The sequence below is a fragment of the Aulostomus chinensis genome, chromosome 12 (assembly GCF_037954235.1).
Source record: "Aulostomus chinensis isolate RoL2024-O1b breed Wild chromosome 12, RoL_Achi_v1.0, whole genome shotgun sequence".
In the NCBI taxonomy this organism is placed as follows: domain Eukaryota; kingdom Metazoa; phylum Chordata; class Actinopteri; order Syngnathiformes; family Aulostomidae; genus Aulostomus; species Aulostomus chinensis.
Window position 1 is genome coordinate 6255430 of NC_141331.1, and position 13262 is coordinate 6268691.

Below are 13262 nucleotides of genomic sequence, written 5' to 3' on the forward strand. Positions count from 1 at the left end.
GAAGCCAGAGTACCAGAGAAAACCCACACAGGAACAGGGAGAACATGCAGACTCACACAGAAAGACCCCGTGCTGGAGTCAGGACTCAAACCTGGTACGTTCTTGCTGTGAGGCGACAGTGCTGACCACTGCACCACCGTGCCACCCTGCAAATCCACCATTTGAATATTATTTGTCCTCTTATGGAAGAAAGTTGAAGAAATTTTAATTCATGAGTCAAGTCTTATTTAATTTCTCAGCCAAAGTAAGTGGTAGGTTAGGTATTTGTTCATGGTCAGAACTGTTGGTTTTTTTTACCTCGTCGTTTCCTTGGACGGTCATCATGACTGTATTTTCGTGTACTTGACTTTAGATATCCCAAAAGTACTGTCACTTCAGAGAAGATGATGAAATATTACGAAATTTATGTTGGATTATACTCAAGCAGAGGAATTTTCGCAGCTCACATTGAGTCTTATCTAAACTTTTATAATAAACCGTCTTATAAACGAGGCTCCGTGACTGTCTTCTTAGACTTGTCATTTAATGGAGGTGATCTGTGTTTTGGCTCCTCGCAGGAACGCGTTGTGAGGCCTTCACATGTGGTCAGGCAGAATGCGCTCTCGGCATGTTTTCGAATTAGTGCCACTGAATCAGGTTTTGATGGAGGAGATGCTTTCATTACAGTGGTAAATTGGATGGGGATTGGCTATGAAGTATTACAGTTTCTCAGCTGCCGTGGAAAGAGCTCCACAGGGCCAATCTTGATAAGGCAGGTGGTTTTCTCATTCCATTTGAGGGAGTAGGTGACAACATTGTCCAGAGACATGAATGGCTCAGGTGGATGTGAAATTGAGCCATTGATCTGCTGGCGGAGCGCAACCTCGGCACTGCTGAGTCAGCAGCCGGCCTGCATTCCATCTGGTACAAATCAAAAATGCTTTTATTGTGTGTTGATGAGATGGCAAATTTAGGACATGGAAATTATTCCTGAGCAGTTTCTAAAGCTTTAAGTTGCACTTAGGCCCCCCACATGATTTTTATTCGAAAATGGAGTCGAGCGAGGAGGGATGAGTAGTTGGCACTGTTGAATGACCAGGCCCCTCAATCGGTTCAGTTGGATGCCTGAAATAATGACTGTGGTTGACACAAGGTTGAAGTATTTTAACATTTTCTTTCCTACTGCATAGAGCAAAACTTGAAGTGTCTGAAAATTGGCGGATGCTAAACGAGGGCTGCCCAGGTCGTGCCCCCCAACACGGGGGCTGTTGTTTAGGTTTCCCCTGCTTTACCTCCAGCCTGCTTTGTCGTATGTTTCCTTGTTGCTGTTCCAGCCCCTCCCCTAGTTGACTGAGGTGCCTGTTCAGGGTGGAAAACTTGTGTGAGCCTTTCATGTGTTACATCAATGTGGCTGACAACCCCCCACATGTGACGGACGGCAGTTTCTCTTGCTCTGCTGAACAGCAGGACACTGCTACATGGACGAGGGTGTGAGGACCTGCTCATTGCTGCTTAGCTTTAATAAATGTCAGGGCACAAAAAGCTCACCTTGGTAGCGGTAGGTGCCCTCTGACTGTTTTCTCCATCCATCCATCCATCCATCCATCCATCCATCCATCCATCCATCCATTTTCTTTCTTTCTTCTGCTTATCCTGTTAAGGGTCACGGGGGGTTCACCCTGGACAGGTCACCAGTCCATCGCAGGACCAACACATACAGACAGACAACCATTCACACTCACAGCAACACCTACAGTCAATTTAGAGTATCAATCAGCCTCGTCCCCTCTTGATGTCTTTGGACTGTGGGAGGAAGCTGGAGTACCAGAGAGAACCCACACAGGAACAGGGAGAACATGCAGACTCCCCGTGCTCCAGCCAGGGCTCGAAACGGGAACGTTCTTGCTGTGAGGCAACAGTGCTGACCACTGCACCACCGTGCCGCCCTGACTGTTTTCTAGTTATTAGAATTTTCCCTGGCATGATGGTGAGTTCAACTTAATAGTTAGAATCAAAGATGACACCTCCATGCCACAGTGTTGCTGACCGAGCTGAACAATCAGCTCGTGTCCAACACGTCTCTGGGTTTCCCTCCAGAGAGTTGAAGACTTGACTCTACCACAACCACCTTGCTTCCTCGAAGCTGCTGCTGTTGCTGTCATTTGTGTGGTGAGGCGGTGCAGGGTGGAGTTCTCCTCCAGTAAGCATTCTTTGAGGTAAGATAATTGAGAGTTAGATGTTGCATTTACACAGTTTCATTGGAAGCAATCTTGCTGTAGCCTCAGGGAGAGAAGAGCAGGATCGAAAGGTCTCAGTGAACGGCCTCCCAGTGCCGCTAGCATGGCTGCTGACTTGGTGAACCTGATTGTGGGTGCAGTCATCAGCTTGCTTGTGTGTGTTCTCCATGGGAGTCCGCAGTGATTATCAAGTCAAATTTAAACCTGCAGCGAATATTTCTGACCATGTGGTGACAACGCACACAAGCTGGGAACCTCTTGGAAGAACCATCAAGTCACTAAATTCATCTGTCCGGTGTTTAACTCTGTGCCGGCCATACAGGAGGGAAGAGAGTGTTATATTTAGAAAAAACACTTTTTAAACTTAGGTAAAAAAAAAAAATTAGCTTTATTTTTCCTGAATTTAGATTTTCCATCCGTTAGCTTAAACTTTGCGTTGTTTTAAAACATGTAAAGATACAGACTGGTTTAAAATATTCCCTTAATGGCTGGTCATATACACACCCACACACACACACCCACACACACACTCACACACACACACACACACACACACACACACACACACACACACACACACACACAGAGGACACATACACTACACTAGTTTGTGATCACAGTGCATCAGCTTCCAATTTTCACACCAGTACAGTGTTCACTGACTGCTGCGTCAGATCCACTACTCTGATTTCGGCTTCACCTTTCCACTCCTAAGACACTTGCGGGTGCAGAACAAGCAGCATCGCAGGGCCAGCCACAGAACCATGAGGACAATAACGACAAGAAAGCCAATGACATCCAGGCTGTGGTACTGAATCCAGTTCAGGTCATGTGCAGCAACCCTCAGATGGGCTGCTCCTTTGTGTCGCATGACGAACTCGGTCCAGAACGCAGCCAGGTCCAAAGGCTGGACAGGGCGGTCCAGGTGGATCCGAGACAGCTTCATCATCTTCTCCTTGTAACTGGGGAGAGGTGTTAGTCCAGTTAACATACTGTATACTAGCAAGAGTGTTGGCCGTGATCGTGTTTCATGTGTAAACATGCATGAGATGGGTTCAAATGTCAGATTGTAGGTGTCAGACAGACTGACAGACGGGCACACCGTCATCAAGTTACTCTGGTTTGTTTAGCAGCAAACACTGTCACAGACTAAAGGCAGTGGAGAAGAATGCTAGCAAGCAAACTGGTCCATGAACATGGTTCAGAATATTTTTTCTTAAAACTGGACTTTAAACAGTGGGTGTTCTCTGGTATGAATTCCAACAGTGCACAGCTTCCCCTGTCGCTCTCCTGCTGCGTCCCTCCATGTATGAATAAATGGCTTCCTGAATGTGGGGATACATTTGCAGCAAGCTACAGCTGAACAGTTAATCGAAGTCACAACATGGTACAATATCCAAGATTTGCTTCAGGCAAAATTTTTGTCAGAATACTCTTCTAAATAAATTATTGTGGACTTGCAAAGATACATTAGCATGCAAATTATATTCTGCAATCGATTAAAAAAAAAAAATAAATAAAAAAAATCTGGGTTTGGTACATATCTCAGCAAATTTAATTTAACCTTTTATTTAGAAAGGTTAAAAAACTGTTACGATAGGCAATATAAGTCAAAATGATCAAAATTAAGTACGTTTTTTTTCTTCGTTCGACATTTAGTTGTAAGAAGACAGTTAAGTAAAAATAATTGAAAATGTCCAAGTGTGTTGATTATGGATGTGCCCTGACAAATATAATTAACAAAACAAAAGTATTTTTTTTCAGGTTTTATTTTTTTTAACAATTGATTTGCCTTATTTGTGTATACGTCCTGTCATCTTACCTTTTGTCATGAATAACTTTATTTAACACAGCCAGCAGCTCTTCAGTCGTCATGTCATAAATGCCGAGTTTCTCTGCGACACCGCGAGCCACCATGCGATGTACGTTCTCTCCTTGGTCCCCAAACAGTGGGAACATCACCATGGGAACCGCGTTACAGATCCCCTCATAGATACCATGGGTTCCTCCGTGAGTCATGAACAGTTTAGCCTTTGGGTGGGCTGAGGGGAGCACAGCAGACACGTAGTTCAAGGTTGAAGTGTCCGACTATAATTATTTAAAATGATCAGATTCAGCCAAGTTAAAACTAAAACTTATTCTTTAATAAAGCATGAACTTCTCTTGAATGATATTTATACTAAATGAATACTTAATTATTTTAAATTTACTGCCAGTACCATAGTGCTTTGAAAACCAGACGCACCTAGGAGATCATTCTGAGGAAGCCACTTCATAAGTCTGACATTTTTGGGTACAGAATCAAGTGCAACTCCAGTGTATCTCCACACAACCTGAAACAAACAATACCACAATACGTCTTATGAGCAAACTGTTTATGTAGACTAAAAAAAAGAAAAAAAAAGATTTTTATACTGACTGATGAGGACACAGTCCTGCATTTAGCTGGATTTAGGCTTTAGCATATATTTGAACATTTCTTCCTGTGGCTAATAAGGGTTTAAGACCAATCAAAAGAAGTCTAGGGCTTAAAATCAAGGAGAATCAGACTCCTCTAGCTGACTGATTGTGATCAGGTTGTCGTTACCCTCTGTGGAATTTGCCGAAAGGCCTCAATGAACTGATTGGCCTTCTCCACTGGCATGCTGGACACCATCGAGCCCATGGTAAAGACAATAAAGCCGTCATCTCCCGAGCCTTCCACAAACTCCTCCAAATCCTGCAGGGACAATATGCAAGACACAAAAACAACTTTTCAGTTTTGTTATAACCAAAATTGTTGGCACCCCCAAATGTGAAACAAAAAAAAAACTGATACAAAATGTGCTGGGAGAACTATGGGTCCCTATGTGATGAGTTTCTGTACGAGTTTCTCCAACAAGACATTAAAAAAAAAAAAAGCTAATTGCATAATGACTCAACAATTGCTGTCACCAGAGAAGAGGCAATCACCTTAAGCCTCGAAAACTCTGCTGTAACTGTTTAAAAAGAGGATTTACGGTCACAAAGTCTTCAGTATGTGATAACTGTAACACCTGCTGCTGTTTGTGAGGGGGAAAAAAACACCGCCTGACATTTGAGGAGCTTCAGGTTGCGTGCAGAGATGATTTCAGCCTGTATCACACGCTGCACACTGAACCAGGTAATGCCTGTAAAAGGCCAGATCATATTTTATTATTTTATGAAAATATTCTACAACATCGGTTCAAGGAGGAAAGGATGGAGAGTGTCGCTTGGGGAATGGATTGAATCGGATTCTGATGGCGTCACATACCTTTGGTGGAGAGCTGCGCGCTTCATGTGCTAAGAGTTTTAATCACACGCTTGAATTACAGTGTTCAGAGACGCCGGAATGGCCATAATAAATTTGGATGAAGAAATTTTAATTTTGAAAAAACTAACTTATCAGTAGTAGTGTAAAAAAAAATCTTTTATTGAACTTGCATTTGAACTTTGCCGTCATGATTGTTGATGTAGTTTTATCTTCCATATAACTCATCAGAATATCATAATACCCATTAGGATATTCTGGAAAAACACAGACTTTCTTGTGATTTCACCAGTACACTGCTTGCTTTTGTAAACTTTGTCACCCACTCACACAGAGACCTTCCCCTTCCTCTCTCCTCTTCCTCCTTCGGCCGTGTTCTACATATTCAGCTTTTCCTGGTTTACTTCTCAAACCCTGAACATTCCAGACCAGCTGACAAACTTGTTCTTGAGGATGCCGGCCAACTCATGACTGAATCCTGATTAACAGTTAAACCAATCATTCTAATCATCTCAGTATCAGTGTTCATCATATGTTGTCTCCATATTTCAGTTCAAGAGTTCAATGGTTTTCTGTTGGGCCGGTCCAGAAAATGTATATCTTGGCTCAGCTCTTTCACCTTATTTTGGGGGATTTGAGGTCAGATTTGAGGTTTTCTTTCTGCAACCATTGCAACAAACTATTTTCAGTCATCATAGAATTACTTTATGTTTCAAATAAAATACAGGAAGACAGCCCGAAGTCCCGCAGGGAGGAAGAAGGGCCATCAAGGACTGACCACATGACGACGACTGCAATGGAACCAGACAAAGATTTTAGGAAAAAAAGGAAATGCAGGTGTGGGTGGGAGAATGTGACAACCTATAGGGGACTGCAAATCCACCAAGGAAAGAAGGGATGTACAGTGAGAGGCCAGCAGCAACAGTGCAGTGCAACTGCAGGTCACACACAAGGAACCCAAAGCCAGGTTGCAAACCACAGAGCAGAAAAATCCTGCACCGCTGAAAGGATGGAGGACGAGAATGTGGAAAGGCCAATGGTGGATAACAGTCCTTCAGACGGTGGCATCAAAAACACACCCAGAACCCAGACGAACAACCAGGATCCAGCCCAGAGAAGGAAGAGGAAAGAACCTGGGCAAAGCCTGGCCATCATGTGGCCATAAGCCAGCGAGGCCGTCGTCTGGCAGAAGCTGGACGAGGATATCACAGCAATCTTGGGCCATTCTCTCCATGGCCGGATGGAGATAAGCTTGACTTTGTCAGGGACATTGTGTACGAGGAATGCAGAAGCCGATTTGGAGTTATCGCTGAGAAGTGGAAATCGGGCCCGAAGCAGAAAGGAAGGAGGGAAAGAGAAATTAAGCAGCTGGTGTGGAGGAGGCACCAACTCCAATAGCAGTGGGGGAAGGCAAACCAGGAAGAGAGAGAGGGCCTCAAGCCACTGTGGGAGGAGGTGAAGAAGAGCCTGTCCAACCTGTGGAGGGCAGAGTATTTGGCAACATGGGCGAAAGCAGAAGAGGGAAAGACAAAACTTTTTCAAGAGCCCCTTCAAGCATGCAAGAGAACTGCTGGAGGACAAGAGGACTGGGAAACTGGAGATCACAAAAGCAGAGTTGGAGAAGCATATGAGGGAGCAATACAGCGATCCAGGGAAATCCACCCTGTTGGGATCTCCAGGTTATGTTCCTCGCCCAGCCCCCCCAGTCATCCTGTTTAACACGGCTCTCCCCAAACTCAGCAAGGTTGCAGAAGTGGTCCGTAAAGCAAAAGGAGCTTCAGCCACTGGTCCAATCGGCATACCGTACTGAAAGGTGTACATGTACTGCCCCGGTCTCCTGAGAATCCTGTGGAGCCTCTTTAAAGTGGCCTGGAAAAAGAACACCACTGCTTTGGAATGGCAGAGAGCTGTCACACTCATCATTCCAAAGGAGCAGAACTCCAGCACCATTCTGGCAATTCAAGAGCATCGTCCTGCACCAACTGATCAACTTCACCTTAGATTTCTTCCACATCCCAGACTGCATTAAAGAAATGTGGCCAAGTACTTTTCAGATCTACAGATGTGCTGTACTCATCAGGATTTCCCCTCTGGCTGGCAGCAGCTTGAAGTGGGCATCGCAATGGGATGCTCAATCTATCCCATCCTGTTCATGGCAGCCTTCGAGCTCATCCTCATTGAGACAAGGAAGATGGTTGGAGGAGTGAAGCTGCCATCTGGTCAAAGACTACCGCCACTGAGAGGCTACATGGATGACATCGCCACCAATTGACAGCAGCATGCACAGCAAAACTGCTGAAGAGGATCGATGAGCTCGTAGACTGGGCAAGGATGAAGATCAAGCCGGCCAGGTCAAGAAACCTGCAAGGGCGCAAACAGTCAGCCAGCTGCCCCAGCAAGACAAACCATCCAGTTTGCAAGGGCTGGCGAGAACATCCATGCTGCCTGCCCCACGAACATGAAAACTCTCACCAGGCAGCGAATGGAGTATGAAGGCCAACATTGTGAAGAAGCTACAGTTTCCCTGGGAAATCGCAGAAACATTGCTATGGCCAGACATGGTGCTGTGGTACATGGCCAGTAAGACGCTCCACTTGGTGGAGCTTACTGTTCCATTTGAGGAGGGTCTGGACGCGGTGCACAAGAAGAAACAGGCAAAATATACAGACCTGGAAGCAGAGTGCAGGGAGGCGGGCTGGAAAGTCACCATTCACGATGTGGAGATGGGGTGCAGGGGCTTTGTTGGCTCCCCAATGCCTCTCCTGCTCCAATATCTGGAGTGCACCGAAGCTGGGCGTCAGAGAGCAACAAAGGAGCTGGCGAAGGAGGCTGAGAAGGGCAACTTATGGTTGTGGCTGCAGAGGAAGGATAGGAGCTGGCGGCCAAGAAACAATTAGGGGGTCAGTGGGGTTGGCAGGGAGAAATCCCTGCCATTGCTCCGACACTGGTCGATATCCTGGGGTTAAAGGAGTGAAACATCAATGACCAGTGGTCCCCAGCTGATGACCCATTTTGGGTTGACCATCAAACCCGTATTTCTACTCAGTTGAAGCTGAATTAGTACATTTTTTCCCTAGCAGCAGCTGCCTCTGCTGGTGCAATTGGTAGACTACGGGATGGTGCCTCATTAAATCTGTTGACTAGAGAATTAGCGGAGTACTTCACTAGCCTTCATTCATATGATTAATATTGTTATTGAATTGTATATTGATCTGGACCAGCAGTGGTTTTGGTACATATTCTAACAGCCAGCATTACACGACTCGGGTTTTCCACTTTTATTTTCAAACGATTTCAAGGAAACTTTGGAAATGATGCAAAATGAATAAATGTGAATGAGGCATGTTTCCATTTACTGGATTGGAGCCTCCAGAGCTTCATCGGAAAAAGGAATTTTTCTTCTGTGCAATAACACAGAACACACACTCAACCATCCAGCTGCTAATGCATCACACACTTTGCTACCTACTGCAATGGCAAATACTGTTGAGTGCACAAATCTGACTGTAAATGTGTATCTCTTTTTTATTATTATCCCTTTTTACTCTTTTTATTCTATGTCTATTTTGGACCTTATGTACTTTTTTATTCTATGCTGCCTTGCACTACAGGGGAAGCTCCAATCTCATTATAATTGTATAATGACAATAAAACTGACTCTGATTCTGATTCTTTGCGCATTAACTCTGTTTTAAATGGAAAAACAAACAAACAGACAAACAAACAAACAAAAAACTCGCAAGCCAGCATGAAATACATTTGTGAAATTGATGGTTGTTTTTTTTTAAGTGAACCTTTCAAAGTGTGTATGGAAACATGGATGGAAACTAAGTAATACAGAGTTGTAAAGCAAACATCTTGTTGTTCTCCTGTTACCTTCCTCCATAAACATGCTCCTTTGTCCTTGTGCCCTCTGTCCCAGTTTATGTACTGAGTTATCCAACCCTACCTCTAGCTCCTGAAAGCAGCACGAAAGTGGGAACTTTTTTCTCCGTGAGCTCAAATTACAAAGTGGGGGAGCATTTTGGGAGTGAGAGAGGCGTTATTCTCCTATTCAGAAGTCAAAGTGCCATCAGGCGATGTTGAAACTAACAACTCAACGTAATGTTGCTTTAAACTGAAGTCCAGTCGCAGTTGTAGCTGTTTCCTGCGGAACATATTTGGCTACAGAAGAGGCCAAAGCCTTTTGTTCTGCTGAGGGCTGCTGCCAGTTGGCTGTTGCTAAAATGCAGATGAGGAAAACAGACTTACCCAGCAAAAGAATGAGCTACAGTATACTCAAATGCTTAATTTTCTTTGGGTTTTAATTGGGTTCTCATTTATTACAGTCTTTTTTTTGTATGTCATTTTAATCTAAAACTATTGAATTGAACTTTTGTTCTTTTAAAAAAGGGGGGGAAAATGCATATGGTTAACTTCCAGAGCCTGTAAAAATGTCTATATTCCTTTCAGGTTTCCAGTAAAATTTGGGGTTTTACTACAGCAAGTCCAGGGGTTTCCTATTTCTTGACAGAAAGAGGGAAACTTGTTGTAACTGCATCCAGATGTACAGAGCAGGCTTGTCTTGTGGCATACTCACAGCAGGCAGAGGAGCTGTCTTTGCACAGTTGATACCTCCGATAAGAACAGTGTTGGGCATGACTGGCTTGGGCCATTCGAAAACAAAGTCATATCTGAGAAGCCAGATTGCAGCATGACTTAAGAGATCCTTGTAGCTCATGTTGTCTCCAAAATACCGGCTGACCAGGTCGTCAAAGTGACCGTATATAACTTTGCACATGTAGGATTCCACAACAGACATGATCACATTTTTGACTCTCTCTGGGAAGGTCATGACAGGTCCATTACCAGAAAAGTAAACTGGAACAAAGGAAGGGGGAGCAGGGCATTGGTTAGCCTTAGAATCCAACTCACATGGAAGTCCACGCAGAAAATAGACTACTGGTATAGAGAGGACGCGACCAAGGATGGCACCGCAGGGAAGAAAGGGGTCTGTCAGCACCAGGTCGAAGCCCTCTCCCTGGAGTTGACTCAGTAGTGGCTTGTTGTTGAGCAAATTCTCGCAACCTATCACTTGAAGGGAAGTAAAGTTAACCAAGCGCTGCACATTGATAAACAGGTCTGTGATTTTAGGCGGCTTGAGGAAAACATTATCTTTGAGCTCTGTGAATTTGCTGTCCAGCTCCTCTTTGGAATAAGACACAGCGTAGATCTCAGTCCTGTATTGGTCCGAGCCATGGATCAGCAGGCTGCTTTCAGGCACCAAAACCACAGCTTCGTGTCCTCTTTTAGTGAGCTCCTTCACCAGAATCTTCATGCTAAGCCAGTGACTCCCATCCACCGGCATAACCAGCACTTTCCCCCCCTTAACAGACCCCAGACTGAGGGAGCAGATCCAGACCAGCAGTCCCAGCGCAGGAAACCACACCCTGCTACCCATTGCGTCCTCTCTGCTGTGCAAACGGGCTTGTAAGAGCTGAGGCTTTATATGTGTGAGTGTGTGTGTGTGTGTGTGTGTGTGTGTGTGTGTGTGTGTGTGTATTTACATACTGTAGGAAGCTCAGATTGATTTATCAGGTAATCTCTTACATAACAGAAAGACAGAGAAGAGATTCAAGTGGAATTTGAGGTATTGTGTAGCAGCCAGCGTTTGTCTTAGGTTAATCTTTTTCTTGTGTAACTATATGTGTCTCTATAGTCTCCCTTGTCACGTCTCAGTGTGTAAAATCAGTACATTTTACACAAAAATACAACTTTGACATTTAAAACCTACGAAGTAACTACACTACGTTGTCCTCATGTAACGAGGGATTTGTACATTGTTGATCCCATATTGTTCTCCTTTATTCCATGGATTTCTAATCGTTCTTATATCATGTCAGTTGCTTTTTATTTCTGCTGGTATTTGTTTATTTCAGTAGCAGACTACAGACACGTAAGACTTTCATGATTGCTACCTGCCTGGACAGCTCGCCGATTAGAGCAAAGTAGTGCAAAGTTTACTTTTACTGTGCCTTCGCTCCTCCCCCTCAAAGACACATGAGCTTTTGCCAGAGTCCTCTTTTGCCCTCCCTCCATTCACCCTAAAACACAGGCACACTTGGCTATATTTATGAGGACATTTGTTGGCATGATGCATTCCTTACCCCCTCGCTAAAAAACAATTCATAAACTTCAATAGAAACTGGCCTATAAACCCAGAAACAGGTTTAAATTTTCTTTGAAGGAAAGTGACAAAACTATCCTTCGTCAAAACACACACACACACACACACACACACACACACACACACAGGAGCCATTATTCAAGTTTGGTGGTGTGTGAAGCCCACAAAAAGGAGGAAACTGACGCTCCGCTTTAAGAGAGGCGATAGAATCAATCCAAAAATGTAGCTTGTGGAATTTTTCACGTGCTACCACCTGTTTACCTTAGAAGACCTCTAGGAAACATTTGCACAAAGTGAATAACATATTACATCATATCACTTCATACGAACATGATGATAGATATCCGAGCAATATTAGAGGCAGAAGAGGCGGTTCTCCTGTCCTACGACGTGTTGCTCCTTTGTTCCCCTTCTCCGTGATGGAGACATCTGGCTGTGTAATTCAAGGTGACACAAAGAGGGAAGAAGAGTCATAATTCCCTGCACATCTTATCTTGACAATCGCTGATCTGAAGTGAACTTTTTTTGGTTTTTGTTTAAATATGTGCAAAACCCAAATGCCTTGACCATGCAGACGCAGTTGGTATCTCTTTGGTTCAGTTCACAACAGAAATGAGGGGGAGGCTTGTCCTACTTCTATTCTTAACTCTTGACAAAGTTTGGCTTTGTTTTTTCTTCAAACACTTGTCATGAATGAAGGGGGGGGGGGAATTGGCTGAGTCAGAGTATTTGCGGACATTGAACTGATTATTTTGTTGTTGTGTAACTGCTTAAATTGAATACTGTGGGAAAGCTGAAAAAGAAAAAAAGTCTTTTTTATGTCAATGTGATACATGTGTTCTGAAAAGAAAAAAAAGAAGTACTAGTAGTTAGCGTGACAGAACACAAGTGGATAAATAAGCACTGTCACCTCCCAGCCTGAGTCATCCTTGGATGTATAGCATGCATGCACAAATCTTAAAGGGCCCGTGACTTGAAAAGTGCACATTCACAGGTTTAATCCTGTTTAGTCTCAACTCTTCAGATATGTCAAAAAATGACTATAGCTGTATTTTTTTTTTTTTAACACCAAGACCCCTGTGTTTTCTGTCTCTGTAAAAACAGACTGTTCAACTCATCATGCAGACGGGGGCAATTGTGAATTTTAATTTCCGTAAAAACTCTCTCTAAGATGTTCATGCTCTTCCCCATCTGTTATGTGATGGACTGCGGCCCCGGGAGCTCTTTTTACGACACACTTGTTCCGTTAAAAAAAAAAAAGCTGTAAAATCATAAATTGTTTTGCGCAAGATGACTCCAGTCACTATCACCATTTGATTCGTTTGGTCTGATAACAGCAGGCACGGCTGGATAGCAGAAACCACACGAATGCCTTCCTCCCTGGCCTAAAGGCTAACTTTACTGGAACCATGTGCTTTTACGTGATATTAGAAAAATATTGATCAATTAGGTAAGTTGAACTAAAGGACTATCAAAATGCATGAAGACTTTTTTTTCCCCTACCTTTGTGCAGTGGGAATAACATCGGATGTAGAGACATTTCAGACCTGCTCCCATTACTGCAAATAATTAATATATTGATGAATCTATTATAAAATGTAGAGAGAAC

General features: G+C 43.8%; 1 protein-coding gene across 1 annotated transcript; it reads right to left on the reverse strand.

Annotated features, from left to right (window-relative positions):
• Positions 1 to 2585: 2585 nt before the first annotated feature.
• LOC147251839 (UDP-glucuronosyltransferase-like) lies at positions 2586 to 10956 on the reverse strand. Its single transcript, XM_086219789.1, has 5 exons — positions 10067 to 10956; positions 4804 to 4935; positions 4462 to 4549; positions 4039 to 4258; positions 2586 to 3178 (listed from the first exon to the last, which is right to left on the reverse strand). The coding sequence occupies exons 1-5, from the start codon at positions 10925 to 10927 to the stop codon at positions 2896 to 2898; spliced, it is 1584 nt and encodes a 527-aa protein (XP_086075915.1). The 5' UTR covers positions 10928 to 10956; the 3' UTR covers positions 2586 to 2895.
• Positions 10957 to 13262: the final 2306 nt, after the last annotated feature.